At 36.1% G+C, this 21,376-nt stretch overlaps 1 protein-coding gene across 1 annotated transcript in view; it reads left to right on the top strand.

Annotated features, from left to right (window-relative positions):
• Nucleotides 1-236: 236 nt before the first annotated feature.
• Nucleotides 237-21,376, top strand: part of LOC109622324 (elongation of very long chain fatty acids protein AAEL008004) — a 40,515-nt gene continuing 19,375 nt past the window's right edge. The window contains exon 1 of the mRNA XM_062849472.1: nt 237-755. Coding sequence (XP_062705456.1) covers nt 698-755 — 58 coding nt within the window. The 5' untranslated portion in view covers nt 237-697. The remainder of the gene's footprint in view (nt 756-21,376) is intronic.

Genomic DNA, 21,376 nt, shown 5'->3' with positions numbered 1-21,376 from the left:
TATTGTTGCTAGGAAGTCCATCAGTGCCTCGTCGAGCCCCCTTTCAAAGCCCGCCTGTTGCAAACGGCCCTCACTAATTCAGTGAAGAAGATGGTGGCTGGCTGGCTGGAGGTGGAAGGCGGTAGTGACTCTGACACTGACTCAAGAGCATCCAGCAAGTGCCCCGTCGTCGTCGTCGTCGTCGTCGTCGTCGTCGTCGTCGTCGGACGCGACCCAAGCACACGATGGTACTGAACGGTTTAGCATTGAACAAGGCCCCAAACAATAAACGGCTCCTCTCCCCCCAGGAACAAACCAATCATCCATCCATCGCGATCGTTGTCGTCGTCGTCAATCGGGTGCCTGATGAGTGCGCCTTAGTCAGGTCGTTCAGCTGGTCGATCGGTTTGGTTGGTCGGTCGGTCGGCGTGAGTTTGGTGGTCAGCCTTGCAGGGAAATGCGTTACAGTCTTAGCTGATGCTTGCTCGCGTGCGGATGTTCGCAGAAAACGAAAGTTGTTTGTCGTAGGTTGTTGCTCAATTGTTGTACTAGTGCGGACCTAAGGAAGAAGTGCTGAGCTGTGCGCGTGTCGGCAAGAATTTGCACTTGGCAATAAATCACGGCGGGCGATCGGTTTCGAGTGTGCTTTGAGTGATTGGAAGTGTTGGACTTGGGACGTGGTTCTGCTGCCGGACTAGCTGTTGGACGTCAGGGCAGGATGACGAGCTACGTGGTGTCATTTTCCAGCCAATATGAGAACATCACCAAGGGAGCAGGTAATAATGAAGTGATGAGCAGATGTGGGTGTAATTATTTTTTAAATTGCTGCATTTTGATGACAGGATGACAATTGGTTGAATGTTTGCTGAGAACAATATTTTCATCAATTCGTTTATAACGCGAGCCAACAAAAAGGGAAACCTAAAAAAACTGCATGGCTAAAAAAAAACACGAATAATACTAAATTTTCAGTATAATTGAATCCGACAAATGTACTTTTGGGGAAGATTGACTTTTGAGTGTAGCTGCACAAAAAATGAAAGGTTATGATTCACAATTGTTCTAAAATTTAACAAAGTTTGGCGGGATTGGCTGTCTCACAAGCGCATTACAGCAGAATTTATTTGCACCTAGTTGAATTTCTGCATTAACTTTTTTGGCAACAGCTGAAAAAGCAGAATGACGTGCATTGGCGTAACTAGGATTTTTTTTCCTAGGGGGTGCCAATTGCAGTGAATTCCAGTTTTAAGGAGAAACATCAGAAAATACAAATATGGCTGCAACAACGGCCGTACCCTACTCACGTTTTCAAGGGCACCAATCTTGAAAATTCGTAAACAAACCCTCTCGATTTGGAAAAGCTGCCGCTTTTTGCAAGTGAGCATATCCAGGATAAACAAGTGCGGCTTGGTTCGATGCTTCGTTCAACAGATGTGTGCCTCTTAAGTTTGTATGGAAAATTTCAATGGGATTTCTTGATGTTTCACCTTCATGGATTCCAATTTGCATGTTTTTGCCTTTCTCGTACACCAAGGTGTACCGAAAGGCTATATGTTCACTCTAAAAATGAAATCTTGATAGAACCCCCGGAGGGCCAAGTCTTATATACCAATCGACTCAGCTCGACGAGTTGAGCTGATGTCTGTGTGTGTGTATGTGTGTGTGTATGTATGTATGTGTGTGTGTGTGCGTGTGTATGTGTGTATGTGTACAAAAATGTCACCTCACTTTTGGATAGTAAATATCATCCGATTTCAACGCTTTATGTTTCAATCGACGCGGAATATTGTCCCATTGTTTTCTATCGAAAATGGTTTGAATCGGTCCAGCCGTTCCGGAGTTATGGCCATTTAGGTGTTCCGGACCGGTACCCCAGGAAAGGGCCAGATATGAAATTGCTACAAACCCATGCATGCGACCGTGCATGCGACCCATCAAACCACGGCATTTTCGATTATCTGATGAACGGTAAGCAGGAACACATTCACAGACTATATCTGAACCGGTAGTGTTCCGGAACCGGTTCCGGGTGTCCCGCCGGAAGTGACCAAATATAAAATTGAAACAAACCCATGTATGCGTCACATATAATCACCGCTTTTTCTGTAACCTGATGAGTGGTAAACAAGAAAATAGTCTCTGACCATATCTGATCTGGTAGTGCTCCGGAACCGGTTCCGGGTATCCCGCCGGAAGTGGCCAAATATAAAAGTGAACCAAACACATACATGCGACACATCAAATCGCAGCTTTTTCTATAAAAGCAATATAGTCGTGCACTATATCTGAACCGGTAGTGTTACGGAACCGGTTTCGGATCATATCTGAACCAGTAGCATCCTGAAACCAGTTCCTGATGTCCCGCCAGAAGTGGCCTAATTCATACATGCGACACATCAAATCGTAGCCTTTTCGATAACTTGTACGATCAGCAAAAAAAAAATAAGCAAAGCCCACATTAGAAACTACTGATAGTGTTCCGGAATCGGTTAGAGGTGTCTCGCTGAAAGTGGCCGAATGCAAAAAAAAACAAAAATTCGCGACACATCAAATGGTATTTAAAGTATCGTGATGAACGGTTACAAAGAAAAAATATCTCAGATCATGCTTGGGAGAACTAGTAGTGTCCCGGTGTCCCTCCGGATGTGGTCAAATGTAAAAGGGAACTAAACTCCATGCAAGCGCTTCATCAAATCGCGGTTTTTTCGATAAGCTGATGAACGGTTATTAAGAAAATTAGCTGAGATTACGTAAGAGACCACCGCTAGTGTTCCAGAACCAGGTTTCAGGTGTCCCGGAATTGGTCAAATGAAAAATGAACCATGTAAATTTTCCGGAACCGGTTAAGAGTGTCCCACTGGAAATGGACATATATAAAAGTGAATCAAACCCATGCTTGCGGTACATCAAATCGCTTTTTTGTCAGTAACCTGATGCATGGATAATAAGAATGTGCCTATGTGTCCATAGAAGTTACCACCGGTAGAGTTTTTAATTCCGGGTAACCTGATTAACAGTTTTCATAAACTCAGACCACATTTAAATATACCGGTAATGTTCCGGAATCATTTCCGGGGGTCTCGTAAGCAATACAAAATAGACTGAGACTACATAAGAGACTACCGGTGGTGTTGCAGAAGCAGCGTTGGGTGCTTCAGCGGAATTACGAAAGTGAACTAAATCAATGCAAGCGATGGATATGTGTAAGAGAACCAAAAAACCTGAAAAAACTACAGCGATCTTGTTAAATCACACAATTTTTTATTCCTAAGACGTAAATTTACAGTAGGATGGGTCAACGTTGTATGGAAAAATTAAAATTGAAGCGCATCAGCCCCGAACATTCTTTTAAATCTTTATTTGCGTCTAAAATTACTGCGCAAAATTTTGATGCGACTGGAGGGCGAGCACTGTAATGTTGTTTATATTTGAATGTGATATAGCATTGGCAATTCAAATTACTACATTACAAATTTTACATGGATCTTGTAACCAATGATAATAAAATATAGCATAAAGTGTGCAGATTAAACTTTGTCAAAGTGATCTGTGAAAAAGTTAAATCCTGGCTAGTAATTGTCATCTTGGTATGAATCAGCCTCCAGTGAAGGTGGTCAAGCAGTCAACTAAAAGGTCTTATACTTTCGGCTCTGCCCATACGTTGAACATAACGTCGGAATAAGTGCCCCAATTCGATGATGACCTTGAATTTCAAAATAAAGTATTCTCATGATTCAGAAATTCGTAGGTGGTACAGTCCCAGATCGCCGTTATGAGCATTTCCTCCGTCTCGTCCGTTATCAAAGCACAGAGGACAGAGATTTGGGGCTGATCACTGACTCTAAGGCAAGATTGATTGCGTCGACGGAAAGATTACGAGTACATATTCGACGAGAAAGGCGTTATCACCACTAGGTGGATTAATCTGGGTTTTTTTAAGGAAATACCGATCCACCTTCATTTTCTGAGTACACATAAACTGCGCTGCAGAAAGAACTAGCCCGAACATTTAAACGCAATCGTTGAAAGATATGTGCGACTGCGGCATATCATTTTTGTGTCAACTGAAGTTTGGAAATTCAATACTGTTTTCTGTATTGTTAATTATTCACAAAATAACATATCGTACATGAACAAGCTGTTACACAGCAATTGTGAGTATGGTTCTTAAAAACTAGAACATTTTCACATAGCACAGATTGAACTGAATTATTCTGAGTCGCGTTCTTAAGTTTCACAAATATATATCGTATAAATGAAATGCTGTATAAAGCTGAAATATTGCCATTGTGACACTAACCTTAATTTTTATTTAGTCAAAGCTTCGTACAGCACTTCGTTTGCAAGATGCATGTTTTAAGAAGTTTCGAAACTCGACTCCGAATAATCAAGGCCGTCATGTAATTATAATACAAGAACACTGTGTTTTTGACAAAACAGTTTTTCGACAATTCATCAGGGAATATTTCCGGCAATTTATTTAGAAATTGTTTTGCATTATTTGTTCATTCAGATTCCTTTTGGAAATCCCTCAGCAATTCCTGTGGAATTGGCAACTTCCTTCGGCAATTTCTTTAAGCACTTCTTCAGTAATGTGTTTTGTATTTGTTACAAATACCTTTCGGCACATCCTTTGAAAATTTCATCCGTAATTACTTTGAAAACTTATTTAGCAATTTCTTTATGAGTTTTTCGTCATTTTGTATTTAATTTTTTTTCGTCAAATCTCTCCTTTTTTTGGGACTTCTCATTCATTTTAGTAGTTTCTCAGGCATTTTTAAACGGTGTCAGCAATTCTTTAGATATTTGTTTTTTTAGTCTCCAATAACTCTTCCATCAATTACTCCGGATATTCCTTCGTTAATGCCCTTAGTACTTTCGACAATGATTCTGGGAAACTCCTCGCAAATTTCTTTGAAAATTGATTTCATTGTCTATGCTATTTGGAACATCTTCAGCAATTATTTTATGAATTTCCCTTCTATAATTCGTATGAGATGAGAACTCTTTGGACAATTTCTTTGAGATATTTTTTAGAAATAATTAAAGTAACTTCTAGCAGTTTCATTCGGAATGCCGAAAAGTTTCGGCAAATTCCGATTTAACTTGCCTCGAAAATTTCTATGGGAATTTGCTCAGCAAATCTTTTGGAAGCCTTTTTGATTATTACTTTGGGAATTTCTTGGGTAATTTCTTCAGAAATATCTTTGAAAAATGTTTTTGAAAATAGTTTTAGAATTCTTTCGAAAATTTCTTCTGAATTTGTTTGGAAATACTTTCGGAAATTCTTTTGACGATTTCTTCGTCAAATCCTATAAGAATTTCACTGACATGGTCTTTGGAAACTCATTAACAAACGTAGGGTTTTGGGAAACTCCTAAAACAATTCTTTTGGAAATACCTTACGAAACTTTTTCGGTGTATTTCTTATGAATTACATCGTAAATTTCTTTGCGAGTACTTGCGGAAATGTTTATGGACATTTCTTCGGCAACTCCTGTGAGACAAATTTCGCCAATTTATTTTGGGATTGGATTACGCCAATTTATTTGAAAAGCTTTCATAATTTCTTCAGGAATTCCTTTGGCAATTCTTATAGTATTTTTTTTTTTGGCAAATCCTTTGAAAACTTCTAAGGTAATTTTGATAGAAATTTATCTGGCAATTCCGTTGGGACTTTCTCAGGAAGTTTTACTGGAATTTCTTTTGGTTTTCTTCTTTGAGAATCTCTTGAAGAATTCCTTTTCAAATTGATACGGCAATTCAATTTTTAAGTTTACTATTCTTTTGGAAATCGCAATTCCTTTGTAAATGCTTTCAGCAAACCCAATTGAGAATTTCTGAATTTCCAAAGGAATTGTCCAATAATTTCCAAAGGAATGGCAAAAGAAATAACCGAAAAAAAATTTTCAAATGATATTTTAATGAAATTGTAAAATAAATTTATCAAATAATTGCTTGAGAAATTTACAAAGTAAGACGTGAGGAATTTCCAGAGTTGTTTCCTAAATAGTTTACCCTCCGATATGCAAGTGGTGCGGAGTACAAATAACAATCCCTCACATACTCATGGACTGCAGAGGATACAGCCAAGAACGAATAACCTGTGGAGTCAACGGAACAACTGCAGATATTCTACAACACGACCCAGAAAAGGAAGCAGATCTACTCAAATTTGTAAAAGAAATAGGTCTATATAGTGAAATCTAATCTTCTAAGGAATATTACACTGTCAAGTTAGATTACCCCGACACGAATGCCTACTATGGTAAAGTGTCGTAAATAAATAATAATAATAATAATAATAAATAGTTTACTATGAAATTAAAAAAAAAGATTTGAAAGAAATTACTTGAGGATTTTCCAAACAAATTGCCGAAGAAATTTCCAAAGAAAGTGCTGAACACCAAAGAATTCGCAAAGAGATCACCGAAGAAATTATGAATGGAACAGCTTATGGAATTCCCAAAGAAATTTCCAAATAAATTTTCATAAAGTTTACCGACAAAGTTTATAAATAAATTGCCAAGGCAATTTTCGAAAGCAATAAATATGTGTACAACAAAATGATGGAGAATTTCAAATAAAATTGCCGAAGAAATTTACAAAGGAACTGTAGAAGGAATTGCAGAGGAAAAAGTTGAAAAAAAAATTATTCCAGTACAAATTTCTTAAGAAATTGCCAATTGAATTCCAATGGAACTGCCGCAGAAAATTCTCAAAAAAAAAAAAAACAAACATACTTCAAGGAAATGGCCAAACCAATATCAAAAGGAATTAGCACAGAAATTCTTAAAGAAAATGACGAAGGCATTTTCCAAAATATTTCCAAACGTGAATTTGAAGAAATTCCGAAGGGAATTGACTAACAATTTTCAAAAGCGTTTCTTAGAAAGTGCGAAATATATTCTAGGAGGTGCCCCCCTAGCTACACCAATGATGACGTGGATCATTACAAAGGTGTGTGAGTCGTGACAGGAAGTGATGAAACAATGATAACTTCAGTCAGTTGACACGTGACGCAACAGAGCCCATTGTAACTCACAACAAGAAAGGGTGATAAAACTGCACACGCAACTTCCAGAGATGCACTTTTATTTGCATTCGAATGCGTTGGGTTTTATGATACCGCAATCAACAGACTAGTTAACAACCGACGGTCTAGAAAGCTTCTATAAAATAACGTTTCACACACAGGTGAATTTTCAAAGTAATGTTGTACATCATTGAAATAAACTAGTCAAATAAGCCATAACTTTGCTTTTTTAATTCTAATTTTTGTTGCATTTTTATCGTTTACAGTTCTTAAAATATGCCCACAAGAAAATGCATAATTTTCCACACCGGCGCCGCCAGTTAAATTGACCCGGCGCGCCACTGCACAGTGGTCCACGAACCAGATTTACGAGGAAAGATGCATGCAGCGCCTTCAAATGATTTTTTAGACAAATATGGTCTTCTACAAAGTTGTTCCTAAAAATAAGGCCCTCTTTTCAATATACATGAAAATTAGGGTGGTTCATATTTTCAAAGAAATTGGTGACCAAACTTTTTTTTGCAAGAATAACTGTATACATTCTTCGGGAAAGTTGTAGATCTATCAATTTTGAGCAAGTTTGCCCAAGACACTTTTTATGTAGCCTTAAAATTGACCGATCTAGAGGTATTTTTCTGAATTAACTTAGGGTGGTTCAAGAAAACCCGTTTTTTTGGCGTTAACTTTTTCAGTTTCGATTTTTCATCAAAGTTGCCCAAGAAACACTTGTAGAGCATTTGAAGACGCGTCGTTTCGTGCGCTGAGATGATCGTTATCTCTTTTGGTTCAAAAGTTATAAGCATTTTTCTTTATAAATCATAGTTTTTTTTAAAAGGTGTAATGTCGGGTTGGGGCAAACATAAAAAATATCTTTTGCCCGCATTCAAAAGAAGAAATGTTGTTATAAAACATATTGAAAAATTAGAGAGGTGTTATTTTTGTAACTCAAGTGAAAAATACTTGAAAGTGCCTATTTTTTCAAGAAAATCATCAATATCTTTTGAACGGAATGACGTAGCAACATTCTCAGCGCACGAAAATGCGCGTTTTTGGAAGCTCTAAAAGTGGTTCTTAGGCGACTTTGACGAGAAATTTGAAACAAAGAAGATAAAGCAATAAAACGATTTGTTCTAGCGTCACCCTATGAAAACTATGGGAAAATGATCCAAGTTTGGTCAAAACAGTTTAAACCCTTTATCTTTTTTGTTTCAAATTTCTCATCAAAGTTGTCTAAGAACCAGTTTTAGAACTTTGAAAAACGCACATTTTCGTGCGCTGAAAATATTGCTACGTCATTCGGTTCAAAAGATATTGATGATTTTCTAGAAAAAATTGGCACTTTTCAAGTATTTTTCACTTGAGTTACAAAAATAACACCCCTCTAATTTTTTGATATGTTTTATAACAACATTCCTTCTTTTGAATGCGGGCAAAAGATATTTTTTATGTTTGCCCCAGCCCTTCACACCACCTTTTTAAAAAACTATGATTTTTTTAGAAAAATGCCTGTAACTTTTGAACCAAAAGAGATAACGATCATCTCAGCGCACGAAACGACGCGTCTTCAAATGCTCTACAAGTGTTTTTTGGGCGACTTTGATGAAAAATCGAAACTGAAAAAGTTAACGCCAGAAAACCAGTTTTTCTTGAACCACCCTAAGCTAATTCAGAAAAATACCTCTAGATCGGTCAATTTTAAGGATACATAAAAAGTGTCTTCGGCAAACTTGCTCAAAATTGATAGATCTACAACTTTCCCGAAGAATGTATACAGTTATTCTTGCAAATAAAAAAGTTTGATTACCAATTTCTTTGAAAATATGGACCACCCTAATGTTCATGTATATTGAAAAGAGGGCCTTATTTTTAGGAACAACTTTGTAGAAGACCATATTTGTCTAAAAAATCATTTGAAGGCGCTGCATGCATCTTTCCTCGTAAATCTGGTTCGTGGACCATTGTGCACTGCTCATATTTTTCCACGCCGCCGAACAATATTTCCCACGCCGATGGGAAAATGACGAAATATGTTTTTCTCGCAAGCACTTTACGAACTACCTGTTCAGACCTAATGGCAATGTTTGATGCATTTTGAGATCTGTTATGAATCGTTAACAATATTTTTTATGATTTCTGGTAATAATTTCTTACTGTAATTTTTTAAATGGAGGATCTTCAATATTCTTTGCTTCATTTATTTTTTTCTTCAAAAGAACTTAGCGAGTTTTTTTTTGTAATTCTCACGGATTATGGCAGTATTCTCATGATATGTACATGCACATTCCCCTACATATTCTTGGCATATCTCCTGGGAGGGTGTCCGGTCATTTGACCGAATGCCGTTTGGCCGAATGTCGTTTAGCCCAACTTCATTTGGCCGAATGCCATCTGACCATATGCGGTATGGCCGAATTATGTCAGAAGAATTCAGAGGAAATTTTTGACATGCAAAGAATCCATTCAAAACATTTTCCACGGATTCCTTAAAAAAAAATTTAATGTTTTTTTCAGAAATTTCATCAGTATTTTCTTTAGAAATTCCTCTAGAGGAATCTCCATAAATTTCAACAAGAATTCTTCAAGAAAACCATCCATGCTTCCTCCAAGGATTATTTAAGAAATTTCACCAGGATTTCTTTCAGAAAACCCTCCATGGATTCCAGACATTCTTACAGCGATTTTTTTCTCAGAATATAAAAACTGTAGAATTTTTTGTATAATTTCTCCAGAAATCTTTTTTTAAAAATCTTCCAAATATTGCTTCAGAAATATTTTTAAGGGTTTCCCAAAGTTCCTTCTTAAATTTTCTAAAAAAATTCTATAGCGAACCTCCTTGGGATTCCTTCCTAAATGGCTCCATTGATTTATTAGAATTTTCCTCAATTTCGTCACGCAAAAATTGTCCATTTTCAATTCCACTCCCCCATGAATGAACCCCCCTCTCTTTCCGAAGCGTAGCGAAATTTATGGACGTTCTCCCTTCAGAAATAACTCCTGAAATTCCTGCATAGAGTAATGCAAGATTATTTTCAGGAATTGTTCCGTCATAAATTCTGTCAGCGATTCTTCAATAAATTTCTTCAAGGCTTCCTCCGATCATATATCCCAATAATTTCTCCAGTTTTTTCAAGAGTTTCTTCTTCCATGGAATCTATCAAAAACTCGACCAAAGATTACTTATGGGGTTTTTTTTTTTCTAGTATATTTGGAATAGGGACCTTTTAAAGAAAACTCCTCAGGAGTTCTTTCAAAAATTTCTCCTGGGATGTCTTCAGATGTAACTCTAGTAGTTCCAGAAATGCATCCAGCGGTTTCTTCAAATAATCTTCCATAGATTCTTTCAGTAATTCGTACAGATATCCTTTTTCACTAACTTCTCCAGAGATATCTTCTGGTCTTTCTCCAAGGATACTATTGAAAATTACCACAGGAATGTGTTTTTTTCGTCATTCCAGCAGGTATTTCTCTAGAGATTTCTGCAGAAATTAATACAGAGATTCTTTCAGAAGTTGCTCCAGGTATTTCCACTGAATTCCAATAGGAATTTTTACACGGATTCGCTAATAAATACTGAAATTTCTTCAGAAATAATTCCCAGATATTTTTACAGCAAACTCCTTTGGAAAATTCTCATGAGATTTTCTAGAAATCTTTGCGGAGTTTAAGTGTTTCTCCAGACATTCTTACAGGAATTCCTTTAAAAATACGTTCACGAATTTCTCCGGGATTTGTTTCAGAATATCATCCAGAAATTTTGGTAAGGACTTCCTCTAAATATTTATAATAAATTCTTTTAGGAATTCTACCAAGGGTGTTTCCAATTCCTCCAGGAATATCTTCAGCAGCTTCTTCTAGAATTCCTTCAGGAATTTTCCTGGGATTCAGACATTCCTCCAAGGATAAAAAAAATATCTCCAAAGGATTCCATCAGAAATTCCTCCACGGATTCCTTCTAAAACTGCTTCAGGAAAATCCTTAGATATATCTCCTGAGACTCCTTCAGTGGCTTTCAGATTTTTACAGAAATATTTTACGAAATTTCATAAACAATACTGGAGAAATTATGCAAGAGTTTCCTGAAAGAATTTCCAAAGAATTCCCTGGAGAGAATATAATTTCCTGGAAGAATCATTGAAAAAAAAAATATAAAACAATTCGTGCAGAAATTGCAGTCAAAGGTACTGAAGGAATTCATGAATACATTTTTCATCTCTTAATAAATTTCTATAGGGATTCATGGAAGATGTCCTGAAGCAAACTCTGGCAGAATTGCTGGAGATTTCTTGGAAAAATTTCTTGTGAAGTGGCTGGGGCAAAATCCCTGAAGCAATTTCTTAGAGCTCAGAGGAATTTTCGGAGAAAAATTTAGCAACAAACCTGGAAGAATTCTTGAAGGAATTGCTAAAATCAATTTCTAAGGAAATTGAATTTGATTGTTTACCCGGAAAACTGGAGAATGCTCTGCAGTAATTAAAAAAAAATCTTGAGGTATTCCTGGAGAAACACCAAGAGAAAAATCTTAAAGGGACTTTAGAAAAAAATTATTGAAGAATCTCTGAAAGGATTCCTGAAGAATCCTCGCGATAATTTCTAAGAGAATTCCTGAAGAAAGGTTTCAAAAACTCTCAAGAGAAATATATAATGTAACCCCAGGAGGAATATCCGATAATCTTCTGAGTACCCAGAGGAACCTCTGGAGAGTTGCCTTCAAGACTCTGTTGAGGAATTACTGAAATGGTGTTCGGCCATTTGGCCGAATGCCGTTTGGCCGAATGCCATCTGGCCGAATTGTGATCAATAGATTCAGAGGAAAGTTTTGACATTCCAACTACCAACATGATCCTCAGAAACATTTCCTTCTTTTAATCATTGGCTATTCTTTCTAGTTTTGTAATTCAGGTATTAGATGGCGATGAAACTACCAATATTTTAACAAAAAATTTTCATTCTTTGAATCATTGACTGTTCTTTCCAGTTATACTGATGCGGGGAGCTGTGGCATGGTCACTTGTTCATCTTTTTTTTTCGGCCAAACGGCATTCGGCCAAACGGCATTCGGCCAAATGGAATTTGGCCACATGACCCGGAACCTACTGAAATAATAAATGGAGCAATCTCTGATGAAACATGTGAGTTAATCGCTAGAGGAACTCTTCTTCAATCTGTTTTCTACACGATTTGATTTTTAAAGGAAAATATGGATCATATCTGAACAAACAGCTGGAGAAATATCTTGAAGAGATGAATTCCTGGAAAAATCTTGAAGGAAATTCTTTATGAATTTCTGGAGGTATATTTGGAGGTACTCATAAAAAAAAGTTCTTGTAATAATTTCAGAAAAAGTCGTAAAAATCTCGTAAAAATCTACTAGAGGCGTATCATATCGATCTGCAATGATCGATTTCTCTTCATCGATTTTCTCTTCAGATTATTCCGGGAAACACGTTCAATGTTCGGATGACACTAGTCGACAAAATTGAAACTTTTTTCACGCACTTTGACCATTTGTTCCATTTCTAATGGAATTTGGTCCGCTGATTTCGAATCTGACTTCAGAATTCCTGTGACACGTACAGTTTTTGAGAAAAATAGGATTTCATTCACAAAATTTAATATGTCATAGAAAATAAAATATTGGTATTTTAGTTTTAAATTTTTCATCTGCTCATTATAACTAATATTTATTTTCCATAGATTTTGATCCACTGATTCTTAATCTGACCTAAGAATTTCAGTAACACGTAAAATTTTTGAGAAAATACGGTTTTATTCACAAAATTTTATATTTTCCATTTTCAATGAACTATTGTCTTTATAATTTTATTTTTTATCTGCTCATCTTAAGTAATATTCATGTTTATTAGATTTTCATATACTGATTCGGAATCTGACCTAAGAATTTCTGTAACACCTATTTTTTTTGAGAAAAATAGGGATTTATTCACAATATTCCATATTTTCATACAAAACAAAATCTTGTCTTTATAATTTTGAATTTTTCATCTGCTCATCATAACCAATAGCTATACTCAATTAATTTTGATCCACTGATTCAGAATCTAACCTAAGAATTTCAATAACACGTAAAATTTTGAGAAAATAAGGATTTATTCACCTTATTTCATATTTTCATGGAAATAAAATATTGTCTTTATAATTATATTTTATTTCATCTGCTGATCATAATCAATTTTTATTTTCAATAGATTTTGATCCACTGATTCAGAATCTGAACAAAGAATTTCAGTAACTCGTAAAATTTTTGAGAAAATAGGGTTTTATTCACAAAGTTCATATATTCATAGAAAATATAAGCTATTGAATAAAATAAAAAAAAAAGATATAAGATAAAAAAAAATAAAACTATAAAGACAATATTTTATTTTCTATGGAAATATAAAATTTTGTGAGAAAAATCCCTTTTTCTCAAAAATTTTACGTGTTACAGTAATTCTTAGGTCAGATTTCGAATTAGTGGATCAAACTCTATTTAATAAAAACTATTGGTTAAGATGAGTAGATAAAAACTTAAAAACTTAATTTAAAAAGACAATAATTTTATTTTCCCTGAAAAAATGAAATTTTGTGAATAAAACCCCATTTTTCTCAAAAACTGTACGTGTTACTGAAATTTTAAGGTCAGATTCTAAATCAGTGGATCAAAATCTATCGAATATAAATATTGGTTGAGATGAGCAGATAAAAAAATAATAATATAAAGACAATAGTTTATTTTTTATGAAAATATGAAATTTTGTGAAAAAAAAAAACCTATTTTTCTCAAAAACTGTACATGTTACAGCAATTCTGAAGACACATTCGGAATCAGCGGGCCAAAATCCATCAGAAATGGAACAAGTGGTCAAAGTGCGTGATCCACTGTCGACCAGTGTGATCTCTGAGAGATGGGATCATTCATTTGCAAAGAATTACATTCACTAGCTACTATCTCAGTTCAGAAGCATGCTATCAAAAAACAATGTATGGATGAATTTAACCTTGTAGATTTATTTGAAAGTTTGCCGAATGTCATTAGATTCGCACACGCATACCAAAGTCGTGAGCGAGCTGTGAAGGCAGCTCTCCACGCCGTGAATATAAATTACATTCACGCCGTGGAGAGTTGCGTTTGCTGGTTTCTGTTGACATAATTATTGATGCTTCGTTAGTACATTGTTCTACAAAGTTTTAGGTAAAACAAAAATGAAAATGTGTTCCATACATTGATTTTTGCTACGATGCTTCTGAAGCGAGTCAACAACAAGTGAACGTAACTGATTGCAAATGAATGATCCCATCCATGGATCTCTCTGTGTGATTCGGTAAAGGGCAACTGGGGCTAGCATCTAGAACAACAAAAATAATCGAAAATGCTTTATCCTCCAAGTTATTAACCAAAGAAAAATTGAATAAATCCATGAAAGATCGTTTGAGAGAATGCTTAAAGGAATTTTCAAGGAATTTTCGGAAAAATAATCTAGAAATGTCCCGAAAAAATAGGGTAAATCTCTAAAGAATTTTCTAAATCCATGGAGCAATTCCGCAACAACTTTCTTACACAACTCTTTGAGAATGTTCTGTATTTCTGCAGAAATTGAAAGTTACTGTGGGATTTTCCAATGAAATCCTTGGAAGAATTTCCAAAGTAACCCCAGTACAATTTTTTGAAGGAACTTTCAAAACATTTTCTGAAGAACTCTGAAAATTTTTCTGAAAGCATCATTGAAAGCTTTATTAAAGGAATCTCTGGAGAAATTTCTGAATAAATGTCTAAAGAAATTTCTGAAGAAATATCTGAACGAATTTTTGAAAGAATCCCTGGATGAATTTCTGCTCAAATTCATAGATATTTTTTTTGGAAAAAAGTGGAGGAATTTCAGAAGTACATCATGCAAGATGCTTTGAAGTTATTCTTTGAGAAATTTGTAGAATAAGAGGAATTTCTTAACAAATCTTTGAAGAAAATTTCCGAATGTATCCATGGAAGGTTCTTTAAAAGAATCCGTGAAGGAATTTTCAAAAAAAATTCCTAACAATTGTTTAGAAAGATTTTTTAGTATTACTGACAAAAAAATTGGTAGATTTTAAAGGAATCTCCAATAGATTCTCCAAACGAATGCCTAGAGACATTTCTAAACAAATATCTAAAGGAATTTCTAAAGTAATTCCGGGGCGAATTTTTCAAACAATCTCTGAAATGATTTGTGAAAAACCATGAAGGAATTGGTACAGGTCGGACTCGATTATCCGGGGGTTCAATTAACCGGGGGCCCGATTATCCGGGGCTCGATTATCCGGCAAAAATGGCTCGATTATCCGGGGAAAAGTTTGTTTATGCTTTGTTTACAAGATTTAAGATTATAATATGCCAAAAAATATGTTAAACATCAAAAACAACACCTGAAAATTGGATTTAACCTATTTGAAAATTGTTTTTATTTTTTCATATTTTTCAGCTAAAATTTCATTTCTAAAAAACATGGTTATAATAATACCTGACGTTAAGCTTAGGCACTACAACGTCTTGTATGTTAGCTTCTATGTTTAACGAACAGTTTTTGATTGAAGAACATCAAAAATAAACGAAAAGAAGCATGGCTCGATTATCCGGGTGATTCGATTATCCGGGGTGAAATAATTTTGGAGTCACCCGGATAATCGAGTCCGACCTGTATAGCAGTTCATGCCAGATTTCGTAAAATAATTCTGTCTAACACTTCAAGAGGAACACATGGAAGATTTTCTGAAATAATTTGTAACATGACGATTCGATTTGGGAAGTTTTTTTTTGGAGACCGTCGTAATTAAGATGAAGATTCTGGGTTCACTTACTTTTATTTAACACCACACAATTGCAACAAAAGGCGTCCGAGCAGATAGCGGTGCAAACCTACGTTTCACGTACAGTATTATTTTGCGTTCACCAAATACAGCTCAAACTGTAACCACGCTCTATCAAGTGCTTGGCGCGAATCTATAAATTTCTGAAGGAACCCATTGAGACATTCCAGAAGGGATCCCTGGAGGAATTTTTGAAGCAATGAATTTTGGAATGATTCGTAAAATTCCAAGGGGATAATAGATTATAGTTTTTTTACTATCCTTTATGCTGTAACGGGTATAACAGGACCAATTCACCAAAAATGTAAATATTTTTTTTATTTATATAGTATTTACAGGGTATTTTACACTCTTAACGTTTTTAGCTATTGACGAGCTCCTTTTCTTGAAACGATTTTTACATAATCCGTGTTTGGGAAAGACTGGTTCGAGCATTATTTTTTTTTTTCAATCCACTCTCTTCTTTGTTGCGCCTTGATCGCCGTCGTGTGCGGTGGACGAGTTCGATGTACATATCGTCATCGTCAGACCAGTCGTCGTCGTCGTTGTTCTGCTGCTTTGGGGCTTCCGATTCGTCCACGTGAACGGGAGATGGTGATTTTTGATGGATGTCGTTGATCGGTGGGGAATCGTCCTGAGTGAACTGCCCCCCGGTGGATTTTGATACCGACTATGTTGATGAAGTTTGATTGGTTGACGCCAGGATGAGACGAGTGGTCGCATTGGCGGCATGATTTAGGTTGACCGATATAGGACTGGTGTTGTTTCTTGGCCTTCGACGCTAATGACGGGAGGAATATGACGAAGCAAGTTCCGCCAAAACTTTGCGGAAGACAGAGTGGGGGATTTTATACAGCCATCTTTCTTTAGGGGTCATATATAACCCCTTCAACCCCAAAGGGTTAAATTTAGTGAACTTTTGGGTCACATGGCGTTCGGTCAAGTAGTTTTCGGGCAACAGCCATTATGCCAAGTAATCCGGATCCTTAGGGTTTGAAACTGAGCAGAAAAGTGCACCACCGCAAAACCAAAACAATATTGCCTGATAACCCGGTTTTATGGGGATGTCTTTCGACGAATTTCGGCGATCATTGGTAAAAAAAACTCCCAATTTTTCAGAGTTGCTCACTTTTGCACAGGGTCTCGCCCCTAGTCCGAACTCCATTTGTAATGTTCTATTTTTATTGTTTTATTGTGCCATCCAACCTCCTACTTAATCCATCCGTCCAAACTTAACCTGTTTGATATGGCTACCAAATGTCCAATTCTTGATCAAATTTACAAAACATAGTCCAGTGGTGTCTTCGAGATTACTTCAAGTTGCTCACTGAGTTATCAGCTCTTGAGGTCAAAACTGTTTTTTAACGCCCAGTAAAAGCGCCCTTACAAATATACGAAAAATAACCTAGGTTTTTGTTTTTCATTTTTTGCGCTTTTTAGATTTAAGATTTTTAGATTTTTTTACCCCCTTATAATTTTAGAAAAGTTACCTTTGTAAACATTCCAACTTTCTAAACTTATCCTCCTAAATATAAGAAAACCGCAAACGGTTTTTTGCGCCCTAGTATAATTAGAAAAAGTTATCTTTTTGAGTATTCCATTTCTTTATGCACCCTCACACGTGCAAAACGACTCTAGGATATTGATACTTCTTCCAGGGATTTCTTTTTAGAAATCCCTTCAAATAAAATAAATATTTCAAGAATTCTTTCAAAAATTCGTCACGCTATTTCTTCGGAAATCGGGGGTAGTCACCCCACAATTTCCCCCAGAAATTCTTCTACGGGCTCTTCAAAAAAAAATCTATTTATCAAAGATTGGGGGTTTGTTTAGTTTTGCTTTCGTTTCCTACAGGGACCAATTCAGATATTTCACTAGCTATTACTCCGCAAACTCTCGAGGGATTATTTTAGAAAATCTTGCATGGATTCCATCTGAAATTCATTGAGAGGTTCCTCCAGAAATTTATCGAAGGATTCATTTAGAGAACCACCCATCGATATCTTCAGAAATTTCCCCATGGATTCCTGTAAAAAATCACCCTCCAGGTATTTCTTCTGCAGCGATTCCTTCAGAAAATTTCCAGGGAATTTTTAAGAAATTCTGCCAGGAATGCCTTTGGAGATTTCACTGAGAATTTCTTCAGGAATTGTTCCAGAGTTTCCTTTAGAGAATTCATAGTTTGATACTGGAAATACTTTTAATTATGCCAGCAAATCTGATAAAATGCCAGTGAAGGGCAATATGTATCATTGTACCCTTGCTTGCGTCTATCGGCGCAGTTGGTCGTCAAAGCGTGTGACCGTGCCGGGCTCTCGATGCATACTAATTAGACACCGCAGCAAAACAAACTGCTTAGTGGCTAGGTATGCGCACTGCGAGAGTAAGTCCCGGCTTCATAAAAACAATTCGCTCTCGCTTGTAGTTAGTGGGCACAAGCGCGAGTGTGATGTGGATTGGTATCCAAGCCGAAAGAGAGATGGGTTTGTAAAAAGGAAGTGTGCACGGTGTGGCTTCGGAGTCAGTTTGGCTTTCTATTACCCAGAATCATTACCTATTATGTGACTTAGTTGGTTAAAGCTCTGGTCTAGCGAATACGGAGTCGTGGGTTCGAATCTCACCAAAACGCGATTTTGTTTCACAAATTTCATCTCTAAATTGAAATGTTGCTAATTGGACATTTCATGCCTTCTAATTACAAGTATTTCCAAATTGTTTCAGACATACCACCAAATGTGGTAAAATTCCAGTAAAGGGCAATATGTATCATTAATTCATAGTTCCCTTAAGAATTTTCTCTAAAGTTTTCTAGAGATTACCCCAGAAATAAATTTGAGAACTCCTTTATAAAGCCTTCCTTGGATTCCTTCAGAAATTGCTCTATGGATTCCTCTAGAAAACCATCGAAGAATTCCTTTCAGATAGTCTTCCACGTATTTCCTTTTATAACATTTCCATGGATTGTAACAGGAATTCTTCTAGAAGTTTCTTCAGAATTTCCTCAGAATTTCCTTCATAGATTTCTTAAGAAATCTGTGCAAGAATTATTTCAGGAAATCATCATCAATTCCTCCATAAATTTCTCAAAAAGTTTATTTTCAAAATCTTCCACAGACTCCTTCATAAATGCTATCAGGGATTCTTTCAGAAATTACCCTGAAGATTCTTTGAGAAATTCTCCCTGAAATTCCTCTATAAACTTGTCCAAGGTTTACTTTAACAAATCTTCTATGGATTCCTTCCAAAATTGCTCCACGGATTCCTTTAGAAATTACTCCAGGAATTTGGCCTTAAATCTGCCATGGTTTCCTTCGGAAATTCCTATACCTGTTTCTTCAAAAATCCTTCCAGGGATTCTTTAAAAAGTTTCTCCAGGGCTTCCTTCAGATATGGCTTCAACAATACCTCCGGAAATTTCCTAAAGAATTCTTTAAGGTAGATTTTCATGGGTTTCTTTAGATACTCCTCCAGGGTTTCCCATGGAAATTCTTCTAGGGATTCGATTAAAAAATCCTTCGGATTTTCTACAGGGATTCCTTCAGAAATTCGTACAGGTATCTCTTCAAGAAGTGTACCAGACATTTGTTCAGGAATTGCTTTGGGCATTCCATTGAAAAATCCCGTATGAATGTGGGATTTTTTTCAGGAATTCATCCAAACAATCCTGCAGGAATTCCTCCAGAGATTCATGCATTACTACTTTCAGTGATTCAGGCAGGAATTCCTCCAGAGATTCCGGCAGGAGTTCATTCAGAGATTCCTTCAGGATTTCTTCCGGATATTCCTCCATGAACTTCCCCCGGAAATTTCCCCGGCACTTCCTCTAAGGATAACTATAAGAGTTTCTCCGTGTATTTTCCAAGGAATTTACTTAGATATATTACCCAGGAATTTCTAGGATCTCCAGGGGGGGGGGGGGTGGTTGTTTTGCCATTTATTTCACAAACACGTCTACGGATTGCTCCAGAAATAGTTTCCGAAAATCCTCCAGGAATTGCACCAAGGAGTTCCCAAGGAATTCCTCTAGGTATTTCTCCAGGGAGTTCTTAAGAAATTCCTCCCGGTATTTTTTTTTTTAGATATTCCTCTAGAGATTCATCCATTAGATTTCTTCAATGATTCGACTGCATATTTTTCAGAAATTGCTCCAGGGATTCATTCAGAAATTCTTGCTGGGAACCCTTACGAAATTACTTCAGGGATTCTTTCAAAACTGTCTCCAGAGACTTGTTCAGAATTTTAAGAATTTTTCAGGCACTTAAGCAATGTATTTCTTCAAAAGTTCTTCCATGTAGTTTTTCAGAAATTCCTTTAATTTTTTTTTATATCCTACAGATATATCTTTTGGAAATTCTTCCAAGGATTCCTACAAGAATTTATTGAAAAATTTCTTCATGCATTTTAATAAATTCCTGGACCTATTTCAGGGATTCCTGTAGAAATTGTTTTAGATATTTCTCCAAGTTTTTTTGTAGAAATACTTTCAAAAATTGCACAAAAAATACAGGAAGAATTATTCAAAGAATTCCTGAAGAGATTAAAAAAAAAACAAATCCCTTGAGAATGGTCTGAATGAATCTCAAAATAATGAAACCTTTGGAGGTTCCTATAAAAAAATGTTGAAAATTTTCTGAAGGGATCCCTGGATAAAAAACCCTTAAGCAATTTCAGAAGTTATCTCTGGAGGATTCCCGGATGCATGTCCGGGAGAAAACCTGAAGATGCTCCGAAAAATACCTCCCTAATTCCAAGAAAAGAGACTATAAGAAACTTCTAGAGGAGCTCAGGAAGTAATTCCAAGAGAAAAAAAAAATGATTGAGAAATTTCTGGAGAGATTCCTATAAAACTTCGTAGAAGAGTTTTACAAAAACTGTCTGTAAAAATCCCTGCTGAAATTGCATACAAAGTTACTGGTGGAATGCTGGAGGAAATCCCTCAATAAATATATGAGGGATCCATGGTGGATTTTCTGAAGGTACCCTTGGAAGAACTCCTCCGGAGGAATTCTTCGAAAACAATTTCATACAATTTCTGAAGGGATTAGTACGCAAAACTCCCTAAAGGGAATCTGAAGGGAACCCTGCATAAAAAAAACGTTGGAGGATTTTTTTAGTGAACCGCTGAAGAAATTCTTAAAAAAAAGATTTTTTAACGGAATCTTTGGAAGAATACCTGAAAGAACTGGAGAATCCTCTGCAGGTATCCATAGAAGAATTTCCTGAAACACTCCTTGCCATGTAATTGATGCTGCAGTAATTTCTACGGAAGTATTCTCAGCAAATATTCTCAGCATCTTTGGAGAAATTCTGGAAGTATCATCGGCAAAATTTCCGGAAGAATCCTTGAAGAAAGGTCTGAAAAAAATCCCTCGAGATACACCTGGAAGTACTTCTGGATAAACCACTGGAGGGAAGAAAAATCTCTCGAATTTTCTAGTGGAGTTTCTAAATAAATGCCTGAGAGAATATCTGAAAGTATGGAATAATACCTGAAGGAACCTCTGGAGATATTCCAACAAT

Source organism: Aedes albopictus, chromosome 2 (assembly GCF_035046485.1).
Source record: "Aedes albopictus strain Foshan chromosome 2, AalbF5, whole genome shotgun sequence".
Classification (NCBI taxonomy): Eukaryota; Metazoa; Arthropoda; class Insecta; order Diptera; family Culicidae; genus Aedes; species Aedes albopictus.
The sequence above is the reverse complement of the archived record's forward strand: the minus strand, read 5'-3'. Positions and strand labels throughout refer to the sequence as shown.